General features: G+C 44.9%; 1 protein-coding gene and 1 long non-coding RNA gene across 3 annotated transcripts in view; both read left to right on the forward strand.

Annotated features, from left to right (window-relative positions):
- Positions 1-15,341, forward strand: part of OWL1 (DNAJ heat shock N-terminal domain-containing protein) — a 68,402-nt gene extending 53,061 nt beyond the window's left edge. For both annotated transcript variants that reach the window (XM_086818156.1, XM_086818155.1), the window contains one exon: positions 14,793-15,341. In XM_086818156.1, the coding sequence (XP_086674282.1) occupies positions 14,793-14,855 (63 nt within the window). In that variant the 3' untranslated portion in view covers positions 14,856-15,341. The remainder of the gene's footprint in view (positions 1-14,792) is intronic.
- Positions 15,342-15,674: 333 nt separating this feature from the next.
- Positions 15,675-16,319, forward strand: LOC147624909 (uncharacterized). Its single transcript, XR_015269018.1, has 2 exons — positions 15,675-15,956; positions 16,049-16,319. It is a non-coding gene; the product is annotated as an uncharacterized LOC147624909 (long non-coding RNA).
- Positions 16,320-16,825: the final 506 nt, after the last annotated feature.

The raw sequence follows: 16,825 nt of genomic DNA on the forward strand, positions 1-16,825 counted from the left end.
CAAAAATGGAAAAAATGGAAAAAAACACCAATGTGTGTATCCATTCAGATAGCAGATGATTTTCCTATGATCCCTCAGCCAGAGAGGGAGAGAGAGAAAAAAAGAAAGAAAGTTATACTCAAGTCTATGGAAGACCCCAAGTGTCTATAAGATCATAAGTATGACACAATGGTACCATGGATATCCTGAGCCATGGAAGAACAGGAAAGGAAAAGGAAAAAACACCAATGTGTGTATACATCCAGATACAGATGGTTATCCTATGATCCCTCCTCAGCCGGTACCAATCTCAATGCAGAAAGAGGGTCGGGCCTCTGTGAGGGGAGCATGTCATGTTGGCTGAGAAAAAAAGAAAGAAAGTTATACTCAAGTCTATGGAAGACCCCAAGTGTCTATAAGACCATAAGTATAATACAATGGTACCATGGATATACTGAGCCATGGAAGAACTGAGAAGGAAAAGGAAAAAACATCAATGTGTGTATACATCCAGATTCAGATAGTTATCCTATGATCCCTCCCCAACCAGTACCAATCTCAAGGCAGAAAGAGGGTCAGGCCTCTGTGATGGGAGCATGTCATGTTGGCTGAGAACCTCTCGGTATGGGGATGTGAAGTTGGGGCACAGGCACTAATATGGGTGGTGGATTCTGATGTGGATGCGTGTATCACAAAAAAAATCTGTGATGGCTATCTGGGAGGTGTCCTGCCGGGGCTGGGCCTGTCTAGCATGCTGCCTCAACACTACATCCCTGTGTCATGTGAGCTCCATCAAGTACATGACAAGGCATCTCCAATCCTCATACTGTATCACCCGTGCAAGTGGCCCGAATCACTCTCGGAAAAGGCAGTGGAATCTCCCCCGTATCTCGTAGTAAGATTGTATTAAATGTCTACAAAAGACCCAAAGGGTCTATGAGACTAGGAATAAATACATATGATCCATGAATAACTGGACGTCGGAAACATGAAAAAGAAACATCCACCAAAGAAAACAGGCCCAATACGTGGACCCGTGTATACAATGAGGAGAGTCAAAGGTCGTCAGATGTCATGCTCCTCCTGAGTGGTGTACAGTGCAGCGATGTCCACCGTCTGTGGCAGTACATTCTATGGCGTCTGAGGATGTCCTGGATCTGCAGCTGAAGCTGGTGGGTCTAGATCGCTGGGGACAGGGGTGTTTAGCCATCTAGAGAGATTGTGCCCTCTCTTTGGTGATTCCCCAGGTGCATGGTGCCAGGAGAGTCCCGTGCTCCGTTGTGAGGTATGTGCTCTCCTAGACCAGGCGAACCTTGGGTGGTGGTTGCCAGAATCGCCCTCTCCTTAGATCAAGTATCTCTGCCATGGGCCTGTCTAGAATGGAGAGGTCGTAGAAGCGAGGTAGGTGCCTCCGATGCCGAGCAATAATGGCTCTGATCTGGCGATGGTGAGGATGCCGTGATCGGGATTCTGGTGGGCATGGCCGACAAGCACGACAAAAGATAGCTGCTCTATCAGTGGTGACTCCTTGGGAGCGTGGTCGGTGCCCTGATGGCCCAATGGAGGAGGTATCAACAGGTGTGTGGGCTGGGTTGCTGGTGCTGGTGCCGAAGAAATCTGTCAGGGTCCTCTGTCTAGGTACATCATGGCTCGGCCTCCTGTCTCCCAAGAGGGTCTCTCTGTGTCTCCTGAGCTCAAGTAGAAACAATCCCAGGCATCTCTGATCCTAAAACTCCATGACCCTGCGTAACGGCCCAAAACCCTCTCAGAAGAGGCAGTGATATATCCCTCGGATCTCATAATAGACTGTACATCGACAAAAGTAGTGTTCCTCTGTCTCTATCTCCTGGTAGCATAGCTGACAAATGCGGTCATCCAAGATCTGATGCACATATCGCCCTGTCTCAATCCGCAGCTGGTGTGATGAGGTTTGATCTGTCCAATGGCACAACGTATCCCATGTGATAGGTGTACATCCATGTACGCCGGGCGGGTGATAAAATCATCTTGGAATGAGCCATTTTCGTGCCCAAGGGCTCAAGGGGGGCTAGTCCATGTACTCTCTGTGTCCACTCTAATGATATCCATCCTGATCAGGCGGTTTTGCTCTGAGCAGGTGAGATCCAAAAATGGACAATCCAGACTGTACTGAAAGGGTGGTAGTGCCTCTATCCGCAAACCATGTAGATCAAACCATGATCTCATCTGAGCGTACCAACAATGAGTATCTCCATCCTCTACCAACTGTATGGATGAGGTCAATGCCAATCGGGAGTACCTCTGCTGAGGGAGCTCCCATAGCCGCTATAAAAAGGTAACTGCCTCGAATAGGGCCTCCGTTACTACTGGTGGGGCACCCAGCTCAACCCAAACAATCTCATGTGGTACTGATGATTTGCTCCGAATCATAGGGGCAATCATCATAATCAGTGGTCTCTCCATTTGCCTCCATCCCTCATCTATCCCTCTGAGAGATCTGTGATGTATATTGGGCCCCCAAATTGGAGCTCCGTACAGGAGGGTCGGTGTGACAAGCGTATCAAATATCGAAGGCTTTGCGAAAGTCCACAAAGCAGCAGTATATCCTTCTCTTCTGTGCCATGCCCTCTTCAATAAGTGCCCGAAGTGTCAGTATGTGATCCAAGGTAGTAAATCCTCTCCTGAAGCCAGCCTGTCCATGTGCTTGATGACCATGCCTCTCTGCCCATCGGCTCAGCTCCGACTCCAATATAGAGCCATATAATTTGGCCAAGTAATGACCAATCATGATCGTCCTGTAGTTGCCTGGTACCATGGGGTCCCCACTCTTAAAGAGTGGTACAACGATATGCTCTGTCCAGCTTGTCGGGAAACCCTCACAAATGGCACGATTACACACATGTACGATGAGCGGAGCCAAAGTGTCTCGTGCATATGAGAAGTGCTCTCCAACTAGCCCATCATGATCCTGTGCCATTCCATTCTGTAACCTGTCTATCGCATCTAGCACCATCCGCATAGTAAAAAAGGTGCTGCTAGCCGGTCTAGCTCCCAGTGGAGGGGGGGTGGGGGGCTGTCCTGGTGCATCATATAGCTCTCTAGCATAAGTATGCCATGCCTCAGGTGCAGTAATCGGAGTACCAGGCTGTCTCTCCTGGAACATCTTCCATGCTCTCTCGCTGTCCTTCCCCAAGAAGAGTTGGTAGATCTCCTCCTCTAGCTTAGCCAGATAGGCTCGTTTCTTCCTCCGCACAAGGCGCCGAAAGATCATCCCGGCCTGTCTATGCGTGTGAGACCCAATGGCAATCTCATGCTGTAGCTGTGCTCGTGTCTCACGACACTCATCATACCAACTGTTCTGTGGGGCAATGCTGCGGGGGTGGGTGGAAGGGATCATAGTGCAGGGAAACGCACATGAGGCGGACACATGTAGTACACCTCCCAATCCTCTCGTGATCTCGTCCAGACGGCTATGCGGGTCTAAAGTGAACAAGCCATCAGATACTGCATCTCGATAAACCCCAACTGTCTCACGTGTAAACTGATATCTCGAGTACCTAGGTAGATGAGTGGCTGGCCCATCTCTCGGGGATCTACCTACTACTGTGAAACTCAGGTATGCATGATCGGCTGCTATGCCAATGGGCCTACTGGAAATCGTGAAACCCCGCACATCAGGTATCAATGAAGGAGATCCCATCAAGTAGTCCACTGTGCTCGCTCCCCCTTTAGAGTTCCAGTGTGTGAGAGCATCTAATCCTTGCCATCTCAATAAGCCATTGTATATGACCAACCCATGTGCACTCCCGAGTGTGAGAAAATGCCTGCCATAATCTGTAATCTCCCCCTCATCCTATGCTGATCTCTGCAACCCTACATCCTCTGCCATGATCTCCCGGTACATAGCCTCTTGAGTATCATACAACTCTGTCTGCTCTGTGTCTATACGTGCATTAAAGTCTCCCAATAGTAATATGTCTCCCATGCTGGCAAACCTCGTGATATCATCATATAGTGGTATATAGGGCGACTCTCCTGATGGTGCAAACCTGGAGTGGGCATACCGCCACATATAGCTCGCGGAGCCCCTCTTTGCATAGTCGGACCCACATGTACCTCGCATCTGCATCTCTATGTACCACATGTATTTTGTCACGAAGCTCCTCCCTGTAAAGTATTGCCACTCCTCCAGATCCTCTAGTGCCTCCCACTATGCGGCGTGGCTGAGGGCGGAACACTAATTCCCATCTATAACCCCGGATGTCAGGAGGCCTCTTGTTTGTGCACTGATGGGTCTCCGTATAAATAGCAATATCACTGTGTCTGAAAGTATCCTCAAAGTATCCTGCATATGTTCTAAGGGCTCCGTTGCAATTCCGCACCGTGAATCGCAAGGTCTCATAGGCCACGCACCGTCAAGCGGGCCTCCTCTCCGTAATGATGACTCAGCCATCTCTGTATACCGCCCATTTTCCCTCTTTCCTTGCCTCAAGCACACGCGGCATGTGTTCCTTCCGGTGTGCTATCTGTGCCTTTGTAAGGTCCTCATCCAAATAAATCTTTTCCCCCTTAAGGGCCATCCTTTTGGAGAGGAAGGCCTTCTTTTTCTCCAAGTCACCAAACCTGATGATCAATATCTTCGCCTTGGTTTCATCTCTGCCTACTCGCCATGCTCCGGTAATGGGTACATCAGTGGCTCCAATTTTTGTTGCAAGAGCTTTTGCATCCTCTTGGGGATTTCCCTTATCTTCCCACCCAACTACACGTACATGTAAGGCACATGCCTGTCTCTTGGCTTCCTCTTCCAATGTAGCATTCATCACCTCTACTTTATTGACTGGTGTATCCTTCTGTTTTTTTACTACTTCAATCCATGGGTTGACTTCCTCAATTTGTTTCTTTGTGGCACTGGCAATTTCAGCCCATGTCTCTGAGTACTTCAAGAGATCCTTTTTGGCCGATCTCTTGCGGAATTCATTCAAAATAAACTGATGGTTTTGAATGAAGCTTATTATCTCCTTGCCTTTTTGAATGTGTGGATCAACCCATGGCAAGCTGCCAACATCCTTCAATAAGTTGCTCAAACAATGAGCAAAGCATGGACTGAATGTGATATGCGGATACCTGTCTTCAAGCTTAAGACCAGCTGCTCTATTTGTTGCCTCACCATCAGCTAAGAACTGAATAACATTCTCTGGTCCAACTTTCTCAATACCTTCGGCCCACTCTTCCACAAGCTGATCTGCAGTTTTTCCAGTCCCAGAAGCATCATGTGAGGAAATGAATTGCATTCTTCCTCGAGAATAAGCAACCATGCCATGAATGGACCTTTTTCGAGTGTCACTCCAACCATCTGCAATAAGTGACACACCATTCTTTGCCCAACTTTCATGCACAGACTCTAAAGCACATTCAATTGCAGCTTTCTCCTTTTGCAACAAGGTGGTGCGTATGGTCTCATATGAAGGAGGCTTGTATGTTGGGCCATACCGTGCAATCTCCTGGACCATTTCAATGAAATATGGAGACCTGGCAACATTGAATGCTACATGATCATGATAAAAGAACCTTGCAACAGCTGCATCTACCCTCTCTTTCTTGTGGGGATCCCAAGCTGCTCCCAAGGTTTGCTGCTTGCCGGAACTTGCACCCATAGACTGCGAATCTTGGGAAAATGCAAAGCTCCCAAGTCCTCCATACTGTTGTCCATCTCCCAAGTGTACATCTTCCCCTTGTCTACTGAAGTAAGATGCATCAACTGCCGGTTTCTTTCGTGCACATGCTTTCTCCTCTTCACTTGGGTACTTTGCCAAAAGCTCTCTACGCATTTCAGGTGTTGTCCCTGGGCATTTGTTCACTTGTGCTTTTTCATTGTTCACATGGCATAGATGTGCTCTCACACGGTTTGCTCCTCCTGACTTCTCTTTGTTACATTGCTTGCATTTCCATCGTGTTGCACCTCCCTTAGATGAATACCTTTCCAGCCTTTCAACCTCGTCCCACCAAGTAGCATTCGAAGCTGATCGCTTTGAACCCGAGTAAGCCATGATGTCTGCAAATTCGGGCAAAAAGTTGAATAGGCTTTCAAAGTTAACCATTCCAGAGAAATGAGTCCTTTTTTTTCTTCTGTTTAATGGGGAGAGACTGTGCACTGTGCAGTGTGCAGTCCAGATTGTGATTCACCATAGGTAATTTTTAAAACACCAAAAGTTCAAAGTTCAAACAAAAAAAGAGAGAGAGAAGAAAGAGAAAAGCTTCTTGCTGCCTTGCCTTTTAGATGACTGTAGTCTGCACAGTGCAAGGGCTGGGGGCCTGGCTGCCAGTGGTGGCTGGGGCGACTGTACTATGCAGGCAGCAGTACAGAATGTCAGGACTCAGAAGTTGAAAGAACAGCTGCTGTACGGGCAGGACAGTACGGGCGCTGGCGGCTGTACTCGTGGAGTCGTGGACAGCAACGGCGTGAACTCCGAAAGGCGACGGGCGGCGGGCGGCGTACGGGCTTGTGCGAATTTCCGAAAAGCGCCTAGCGCAACTTGCAAGGCTTACGGGCTTCATTTTTTTTTAAAAATTCCACGTCATCTGCACGTTCCCACGTGGGGGAACGGCAGGCTAGCGTTCCCTGGCCCGTTCCACCTAGCGTTCCACCAACGTTCCTTGCCGTTCCACCATTTTTCGACCACCTCCACGTTCCACCATGCGTTTCCAGCGTTCCACTGGGGGAACGCGTTCCACCGTTCCCAATGGGGGGAAACGGGGTTCCCCTGCTACTATGCTTTCACGAGCACATAAACCTGTAAACCAGCCTATGTGGCTCATCCATGAACTCATAAACCTGTAAACCAGCCCAGGTGGTTCATTCATGAGCTCATAAACCTGTATAACAGCCTGTATGTCGCATTCATGAGCGCCAAAGCCTGTAGACCACCCATGTGGCTCATCCATGAGTGCATAAACTAGTATAAAAGCATGTATATCGCATAAAACCAGAAATTTCAGCAAGCTTTTCCAAGCTGGATATGGCTATGGTGGGCTTAGAAATGAAGAGAAATTAGAGTTTTCAGCATCCAAAAACCTGCTTGAAGCTTAAACTCGTGTAAGAGAGAACTCTCTCATGTTCAAATAAGCAAGAAAATGCTACAATGCCATGTGTAGAGCTGAATTGACAATTGTGAGGACACTTGTCTCACTTTTATCCTCTTATCTGCCACATGTTCCAAATCCAAAGGCCAAAAATTTCACAGTCTTTAACTCTAAAAATATCCCAAATGATAGCTAATTTCACATCGGCGCTTTGGCAATACTCGATCTCTGTTGAATTCCGGAGGTAATGACGCGAACGGAAATTCCCTTGGAGATTGCCAAAAATAGCACCTTTTCCTAAAATTTAGGAGATGATCTTTTTGTGTTCCACCACATGAGAAACACATGTAAGCACCATGTAGAAACCTGTTTCATTACTTGATCTCTCCCAAATCCTCAAGAGTTAGCCATACATACTTTCCACTTGACACTTGAGCTCAAAAACCCATTTCTTGAGTGCATGGACCATGCTACAAACACTTGGTCCTCTGTACTGGATAATACCCCATTCCCAAAGCTTGTACATTCTTGATCTTTTGGGTGTCCAAAGCCCTTCCACACACTTGAACTCTGAAGATACCCAATATGGTGACATTCCTCCCAGCTTCTTAAATGTTGTCCTCAACTTTAAAGCTTCAAAACATGTATCAAGATATAATCACATCCCATAAGTGGGCGAGATCAGAGAGTCTCAAAAATCCAATATAACTGAAAGAATCCATGTCCCAACTAAATGGGCGAGACAAAACAATCCCATATAAGTGGAGATATCCTAATCATGTCCGGAAATAAATGGGCAAGACAAAACAGTCTCCTAAGTCCAGATATCATAATCACGTCTCTCTGTCCATACTCCAAGTCGAATCCAACTCCAAGAAGTAGTTACTCGTTCTCCAATCTCGAGTGTGACGTCAAACGCATGCTACTCTCCACTGGCTTCCATTGCTTACACATGCAAAGGCCACGCTAAGAAATAGAAGACCGATTGATTGTGCACGCGGATGTAGAACACCCATTGGATCTGAGCGCAGACATCTAGTTCCCAACATACCAGATTCTAGTCTATCTATTGACACTTGGCGTAGACATAGTCCCTTGCCAACAAGGTGTCAGTCCACATGACCCTTGGTGTAGACATAAGTCCCCTACCAACAAGGTGTTAGTCCACATCACCCTTGGCGTAGACATAAGTCCCTTGCCAACCAGGTGTCATGTCCACTCTACCACTTGCACTCCGTGTTGGTACTCTAACCACACACCTTGGAGGAGAGGTGGGTTCAAGTGTGTAACATAAAATGAGAATCACTCACAAGCATAGATATCGTGGTGCTCCATAAACATTTTTGCTACACATAGTTTATAGGCATTTCAGCCACCAATAGTTTTACAGGCGTTTGGTCGGCCAATAGAAATCCTCGATCCATGAGATAACCATGAGTTCCATAAGTCCAATGCATCCCAAATAAAGGAAGCCAAAAGCATAATCCATCCCAATAAAGGGAGCCATGAAAAGAAGTCATCCCATTAAAGGGAGCCATAAGTCCATGAAGCCATCAAACTGAAGAATGAAAAAGATGACCATATATATATATATATATATATATATATATATATATATATATATATATATACGTACGTACGTACGTACGTACGTATGTATGTATGTATGTATATATAACCATGTCATATATTGCAGTCCTCGAGCATCGTGCTCACAATATGATGACCTCTAGATTCTAGGCTTCTCAGCCATGACAAGCATTTTTCCTAAATCACATTCAAGAAAAACATACAACACTTCTCCTTGCATGTACACACGAGGGTTAAGTGTTCAAAACACATAAACCATGAAGAATCAAAAAGTAACAGCTTTGTAACCTCAAACCATGTAGCTCTTCTTCTTTGCCGAAAACATCATGAAGCCATGAGACAAATAGAACTCCATTATAGCTTGCTTTGAGCTTGAGAAGTAGCTTCCATAATACAAAGATAGAAGATAGACGCCTCCTTACAGACTCCAAGAAACCATAATGTTCACTTCCAATTATGTCTGGTACTGCTATGTATAATCCTACCAATGGCCATAGTATGCACCTTAATAAAATTGTTCTCACATAAGAATGAGAGAAAGCCTTATGCTCTGATACCAATGTAACTTGCCCGGGAAGTGCGGGAGTGGGTGAGCATCGCTTTGACCATGAGTACAATTAAACATTTCGGCATTTAATCACAGCCATTAAACAATCCACATGGATAATGAAATACTCCAAGGGAGGGTCGGGCCCATTCCGGTCTCTATGTGGTGTCAGTTGTGTAACTTTTATTTTCAGCTTAGGAGAAATATAACATGTACAAGCTTTGAGGGCCTTACTCTCCCCACGGGAGATGCCGGATTATCCATATACAATCATAAACCTGTCCTTCATCCAATATGGCGATCCACAACACGTCCATCCATAGGCGCGCAAACATGTATAATAGCCCACATGGCTCTTGCATACGTGCATGAACTTGTATGACAGCCCATATGGCTCTTCCACGAGCACATAAACCTATAAACCAGCCCATGTGGCTCATCCATGAACTCATAAACCTATAAACCAGCCCATGTGGCTCATTCATGAGCTCATAAACCTATATAACAGTCTGGATGTCGCATTCATGAGCGCCAAAACCTGTAAACCAGTCCATGTGGCTCATCCATGAGTGCATAATGTAACTCACGGTGTGTGCCCGGGGGACTAGGGCCTTTGACACACTTGTCGATACCATCAATGCATATTAAAACATTTAAACATGGCCACAGCCTTAACACACATCCATCATCATTTTGCATAAAACATAAAAGCTAGACAAAACATCCACAAATGCTGAAAATGGAGCTTGCACGTGTGACACCGCATAGAGGCCGGAATGGGCCGATCCCCCCCTATTTTATTACCCAAGGAGAATAATATCATGTACAAGCTTTGAGGGCCTTACTCTCCCCACGGGAGATGCCGGATTATCCATATACAAATGCCATAACACAGCCCAACACGAGGCTACCAAGCCGCAACACATGCTTTAGAAATGCTAAACCAACAATATAATCCATATATCTTCGTGTGGGTACTGATTCTTTCCCAAAAACCACGGGTCTTCATGCAATAGAGTTGGTACAACAAGTACAACTCCTCCATTCAGCCCGTACAGTAGGTACAGTAGGTACAAATGCTGGTATAGCAGGTACAACAAGTACAAGGACTGGTACAGCCAGTACAGTGGCTGGTACAGTAGGTACAAGGGCTGGTACAAGAAGTACAATCGCTAGAAATCATAATAAATGATTAAATACCCTTGCCTTCAGTTTTCTTCGCGATGGAAGCTTCCAAAACAGTCCCCAACAGCCGGTACTCTTCATGGGCAGCCTTCAAGAGAGAGAGAAAGAGAGTAGCCATCATTAGGGCAGCCTGTAACGGTGGTAGAGGCTAGTGTGCATCAAGAGAGCCTCTCTTAATGAAGAGAGAGGGCTCCAATTTATAGATTTGGGCCTCCCATGAGCTAAAATGGCAAGACAAGGCTACAATGACAAGTGGAGAGCCACACAATAGCTGGAGTGACAAGTGTGAGGCCACTTGTCTCACTTTGATCCACTTTCTTGCCACATGTCCCAATCTAAGAGATGGGTTCTCCCATAATCTTTACCTCTAAAAATATCCCAACTAGTAGACATTCTGTCATAGGCACTTTGCTAACTCTTGGTATCTGCTCAATTCCAGATGTAATGATGCAAACAGAATTTCCATCGGAGTCGCGCGGGCCAAAAATAGCAACTCTCCTAAATTTTAGGAGTGTGTTCTAAGATAATCCCCCATTCCCAAAGCTTGTACTTTCCAAATATTTAGACATCCTGGAGTCCACTAGACCCCTTTCATACTGGAAAATGTGCAGGCTGGTGACATCTAAACTAGTATAACAGCTTGTATATCGCATAAAACAAGAAATTTTAACAAGCTTTAGGACTGTTTTGCTAAAAAACAACCATCCGGGGAGAGTAGTGAAAATCATCTTCCCCAAGCTGGATATGGCTATGGTGGGCATAGAAATGAAGAAGAATCAGAGTTTTTAGCCTCCACAAACCTGCTTGAAGCTCAAAGAGATAACTATCTTAGGTTCAAATAAGCAAGAAAATGCTACAATGCCATGTGTAGAGCTGAATTGACAAGTGTGAGGACACTTATCTCACTTTTATCCTCTTATCTGCCACATGTCCCAAATCCAAAGACCAAAAATTCCACAATCTTTAACTCTAAAAATATCCCAGATGATAGCTAATTTCACATCGGTGCTTTGGCAATACTGGATCTCTGTTGAATTCCGGAGGTAATGACGTGAACGGGAATTCCATCGGAGATTGCCAAAAATAGCAACTTTCCCTAAAATTTAGGAGGAGATCTCTTTGTGTTCCACCACATGAGAAACACATGTAAGCACCATGTAGAAGCCTGTTTCATTGCTTGATCTCCCCCAAATCCTCAAGAGTTTGCCATACATACTTTCCACTTGACACTTGAGCTACAAAATCCATTTCTGTGTCCAAGAAACCATCTCGAGTGATGGACCATGCTACAAACACTTGGTCCTTTGTATTGGATAATTCCCCATTCCCAAAGCTTGTACATTTTTGATCTTTTGGGTGTCCAAAGTCCTTCCACACATGTTAATTCTGGAGATGCCGTATATGGTGACACATCGTTTCATCTTTACAAGTTTTTTAAGAAGATTGAGATGAAAGAGGAGAAGAAAGTGAAGGGGAAGAAGAAGAAGAGGAGAAGAATAATCTCAAATTTGGGCGAAATGGCGTTTCGTTTCATTTCGAAACGTTTCATCCGTTTGGTCTGTATCATGTTTCGTATGGACAAAATGGGTTTTTATGTGACTATGGTCACACCTACGTAGGATCCTTATAGGTGTCAAGAAGGATGAGAAGCCCTTCGAATCTTAGTGATGATCTTACACTGTTGCAAGTGGAACAAAGATGGCCCAAAAAATGGAATTAAAACAAGAAGGCAGCTGGGCTATCTACAAGGATGACCGAGTCATTTTTATAGAGCATTGCCCCAAACATGGGCATGGGGTCTTTGCTAGGACATCGGATTTCTCGAGATGGGATGAGTATAGATCTTGAGCGGATACATAAGGTTTTGGATTAGCCAATTTTCAGACTGTAAGGAAAGTTGGAGTGTTTTTGGGATTCACCGTCTTTCTTCTGAAGTCGGTGAGGGTCCAGGGATTATTCGCAGTTGATTGTACCTTTCATGGACCTCTTGAGGGATAGAGGACGTAAGTCGAATAGCCCGGAACGAGAAGCTTGATGAGGCTTTCCAAGCTCTCGAGTTTAAGGTGAAGGAAGGACCTGTATTGGCCTTGTTGGATCCTAGCAGACCATTTGTGGTCGAGACAAACGCTAGTGATTTCATGATAGACACAGCACTGTTCCAAGATGGCCACAACTTGTGGCATTTGAAAGCAAGAAGCTTTACAATACCCAAGTTAGATGGCACCCTCAGGAGAAAGAGATGTATGCAGTTATACACACTCTAAAAACTTGGCGACGTTATCTTTATGGGACCAAGTTTGTTGTGCTAACCCACCATGAGTTGAATAAGTACATATGTGATAGACGTTGAGCGGGAGGAAGGCACAGTGGGTTGAGTTGATGCAAGGTTTTGATATGGAAATAAAGTATCGGAAGGGTGGCCTGAATAGAGTGGCGGATGCCTTGAGTAGAATTGGGGAAGTGAACTCTTTGAGCTTCACTTAGATTAGGGCTGACTTTTAAGACTCTTTGAGAGGGCTATGTTAGACCGACAATCATTTTAGTCGGTATTGGTAGCAGGTCCAGGCTGGGAGCTCCATAGATTTATACTGAGACTCAAGAGTCATGCTAAGCGTGTGTCATGTGCACACATGTACAATGGCTCATAATCCAAGACTAATCCCATAAGGGCAACATATAAACAATAGAATCATAGATTAAGGCACAAGCCAGGCTCAAATAGTTGTAGCAGGGAGGTTTGATCAGGACCTTGTCGGCCAGGTATTGACGTGGACTTCCTATCTGTCAAATCCCCATAGGATCTCCTCGTAGAACGCTCTTGGTACAAGACTCGAAACTTGCAAACAAACCAAACAAACGTGAAGGGGGTGCAAAGCCCGACTCACCTCCCAACCTTGACAGCCGTGGGCAAGCCCACAAGTCTTGGCTGTCCCCACCGAGCCACGAGCTGAGCTAACTAGATAACGTACCGACCAATCTCTACCTTGTGACGTCATACCGCCATGAAGCTACCCTTGCGGGCCTCGAGATTGTTGCCGGCCTCGGCTGCGTAAAGCAGGTGCACATCTGCACTAGATCCAAGCTCCTGACCATAGAGCTCTCACAAAGACACGCGAGACTCTATATACGATTGACTAACCTTGGCCACCGTTTTATAGGCTCTTGGCCGGTCATTGGACGTCCACACTTGGGCGCCCGCCCGTCCATACTAGGGTTCCCGCCCGTTAGTCTATCCCTAACTCAGCTCGCCAATCAGCCTGCCTAACTCCAAGCTTTCCCAAACCTCAAAGCTAGTCTTGTGTGCGTGTAGCACACAGTAGATACACACTATGCACATGACATACTCCCCTTTCTCTAAGAGCTCACTCGTGAGCTCACTAAAAAGCCAGGGTAATCCCTCTGAAAGGTAGTCAATGTCTCCCATGTAGCGTCCTCCTCAACATGATACTTCCACTTGATCTTGTATTCTGTGATAAGTATATTACGCGATCGCCTTTCACGAAATCCAAGAATCTTTTCAGGTTCGTGTGGAACAAATGTCATATCCTCGACATCTAACTGGTCTGTTCCATCCAGTACTTCCTTAAGTCTACTGACATGGTCCACAGTATCTAGGGGATAATTTCGGAGATTGACCTGTCCGTAAAGTCTCGGAACTTTTCGGAACTCGCAAATACACCATCGTTCCTTCAGAGAACTCTCTAGAACGATGTCTATTAGAATAAAATCTGTCTCTGTCTTGGTGCTTTGCTTTTCTGGCTCTAAGGCCTTGTTTTTTGGCCTTAGAGCTGCTTTTTGAGAGCGCGCCTTTTAGCTTTTTGGTCCGACTCAGTCTCCTCTTTCCAATGGTGCCCTTGGCTCATAGTCAACCCTATTTGACTTTTTGCTTTTTCTTGCTTTTCTACCAAGTATGGTGCTTTTTCTTAATCAATCCTTATGGACCCTGTCCCCATGTCTTCTTCCACATGTCTGGTGTCCGGGCATGGGTTTCATCATGTGAAATAGAGCTAGGAGGGCCAAATAGTTACATTGGAAACCCAAAGACAATGTGCTTTGAGGGAAGCATCCTTCATGTCAAGACTCTGTTATGGTGTGAACACACCAGTCAGTGAGAGTGTGCCACCTATTTGCGAAGGAGCCAGATCTTTAGAAAGTGGTTAGCCATCTAGTATCAATAGATGAGGTGTCCAGACTGGGATGGCAGCCGTTCCGGCTGTCATATATTGGCAATGTAGCATTGGAATGCAAAACACATTGGTTAGCCATCTAGTATCAATAGATGAGGTGTCCAGACTGGGATGGCAGCCGTTCCGGCTGTCATATATTGGCAATGTAGCATTGGAATGCAAAACACAGTAGTTTTTTCTCAAGATGTTAACTAGTTTGTCACTTCTGTAGCAAAGATTAATAATACAAGTATTTGTTTATGCAGGTGGTTGTGAGTGATTATGATGAATTGACCATCCCCGAAGAAGCCCACAAGCAAATATTTTGACAAATTTATTCCTAAGAAAGCAGAGTGTGGGTTATCCTTCCCCTGGAGGAAGCCCACAGGCAATTATTTTGAAAATTTGATCATTCCTCAAAAAGCAGGGTGGCCAGCATGACGTAGTCTGTAGCAGGGTTTGTAAAAATCTAATCAGTCCTACTCCTGAAAATCATCTGCAGCAGTGGCAGATGATTTTATTGAGCTAATATAAATCAGGTCGAGTGGTGATTTGCATTGAAACTGTTGCTGTGCTCTCTCTCTCTCTCTCTCTCCCTCTCTCCATCTCTCTCTCTGTCCTCTCTCCCTCTCTCTCTCTCTGTCTCTGTGTGCATGGGCACGCATGCATGTGCACTTGTGTTCACCATGCTTTTACCCAACCTATGAATTGAGATTCATGGAATTTTTAAAATTCCATTGTAGTATATAGTTGTCACTTATTTGTTCTGGTTTTTTATTTATTACTTTTTGTAGTAAATAGTCATCACTTTCTGTATTTTTTCCCGTGTTACATGTGACTGTATGATAGATGTATATTGTTGAACGACCATTGTTTCATAGGCATTGTGGCTTTTGTTACACGTTAATAGCATTTCTCTTTCTTCTTTCCTCTCTCTAAGGACCAACTAGAGCCAACTCCTAAAATGAGGGTGGACACATATAACAAACGCTCATTCGGTCGATGGGATGCCTCTTATCTATCCACACTTCACAAATCATTAAAAATGCTTTTTTTGCTGAGAGTAATCATAAATTCCTTTGGATTATGGGTGCCTTCTTTGACTGGCACATGTTTGCTTCTTACCGTGTGCGGTATAAAGCTTTGGAAAATCTTCATAAATTGTTTGCCGTGATTTATGCCACGTTTGCTTGCTGCTTAGGAAATGAACATGAGTGTGAATGTATATGATTCTTTGTGATGCTCAAAAATACCAGGTTGTGTGTGTGCACTAAATTGTTTGTGTGATATGAACATGTGAGTGAATTGCTGCACATGGACATTGCTTGAATCATGCATATGGTTCTTTGTGATGCATCAAAATCCCGAGGACACGTGTTGGCTCTGTCCTTGTACAACAAGGTGGCCTTCTATGTGTTGGCGGGTAGTTGGTAAGCATGGGAACCCACCCTTATTTATTCATTATCTACGTGTTTAGTCAAAGTGGAAGGACTTTGCTCATCCTAGGCTTGTTTTTAAACAGATGCCAGCTCTACCGCATCTCATTAAGTCTTCTCAAATGCCAATTGTAGGTTAAACACATGATGTCATCCTTGGACAAGTTATCTCTAAGAATGGCATATCCATAGATGAGACCAAGATGTGTGCTCTTGAAATTGCCACCACCTAGGGTTTTATAGAAGATTTATCTTGTTGTGTATGATATATATATCAACCCTTGTATAACAACTTGAGATCACATTTCAAGATCCCGCAACTAAGATCTAAGTTGTGTATATTGATATGTTTCAGCATCTGTTGCTGCTTTGTTGTTGGATGCATGTTAGCATAACTAGGGGAACACAACATAGACTTCTTTGTGACCTTTGCTAGTAGCCGTCAATCTAAAGATATTGAATACAACTACACCACTAAGAGAGAGGGTTTAGCCATGGTTTGTATGGTGTAAAGAAGTATATACATTGGCTGTTAGAGAATGGATTCAAAGGCGTTGGTGACTTTGCATTAGCCAAAGATCTTTGATGTGATGGAAATCGTTGTCCTCATGGCCACCCTTTGAGAAAAAAGAAAATTACTGCGTAATGGGACTGTCACCAAAGAAATGGCCTTGAGCTACATATGATGCACGTTGTAGGATGTTTGTTTGGCTTTTGAGCTCTTTAATCTCTTTCCTTAATGTTGTGAAAGCTATGCATTCTCGTGCTATAAGACCTCTTGAAATGTTCAAGCTCCTTATTGAGTGCAAAGACAAATACTGCTTGAAGGGGCAGTCACCTAATAGATGACCTTATGACCATGC

This window comes from Cibotium barometz, chromosome 24, assembly GCF_041138505.1.
Source record: "Cibotium barometz isolate CiBa-2024 chromosome 24, ASM4113850v1, whole genome shotgun sequence".
Taxonomy (NCBI): Eukaryota; Viridiplantae; Streptophyta; class Polypodiopsida; order Cyatheales; family Cibotiaceae; genus Cibotium; species Cibotium barometz.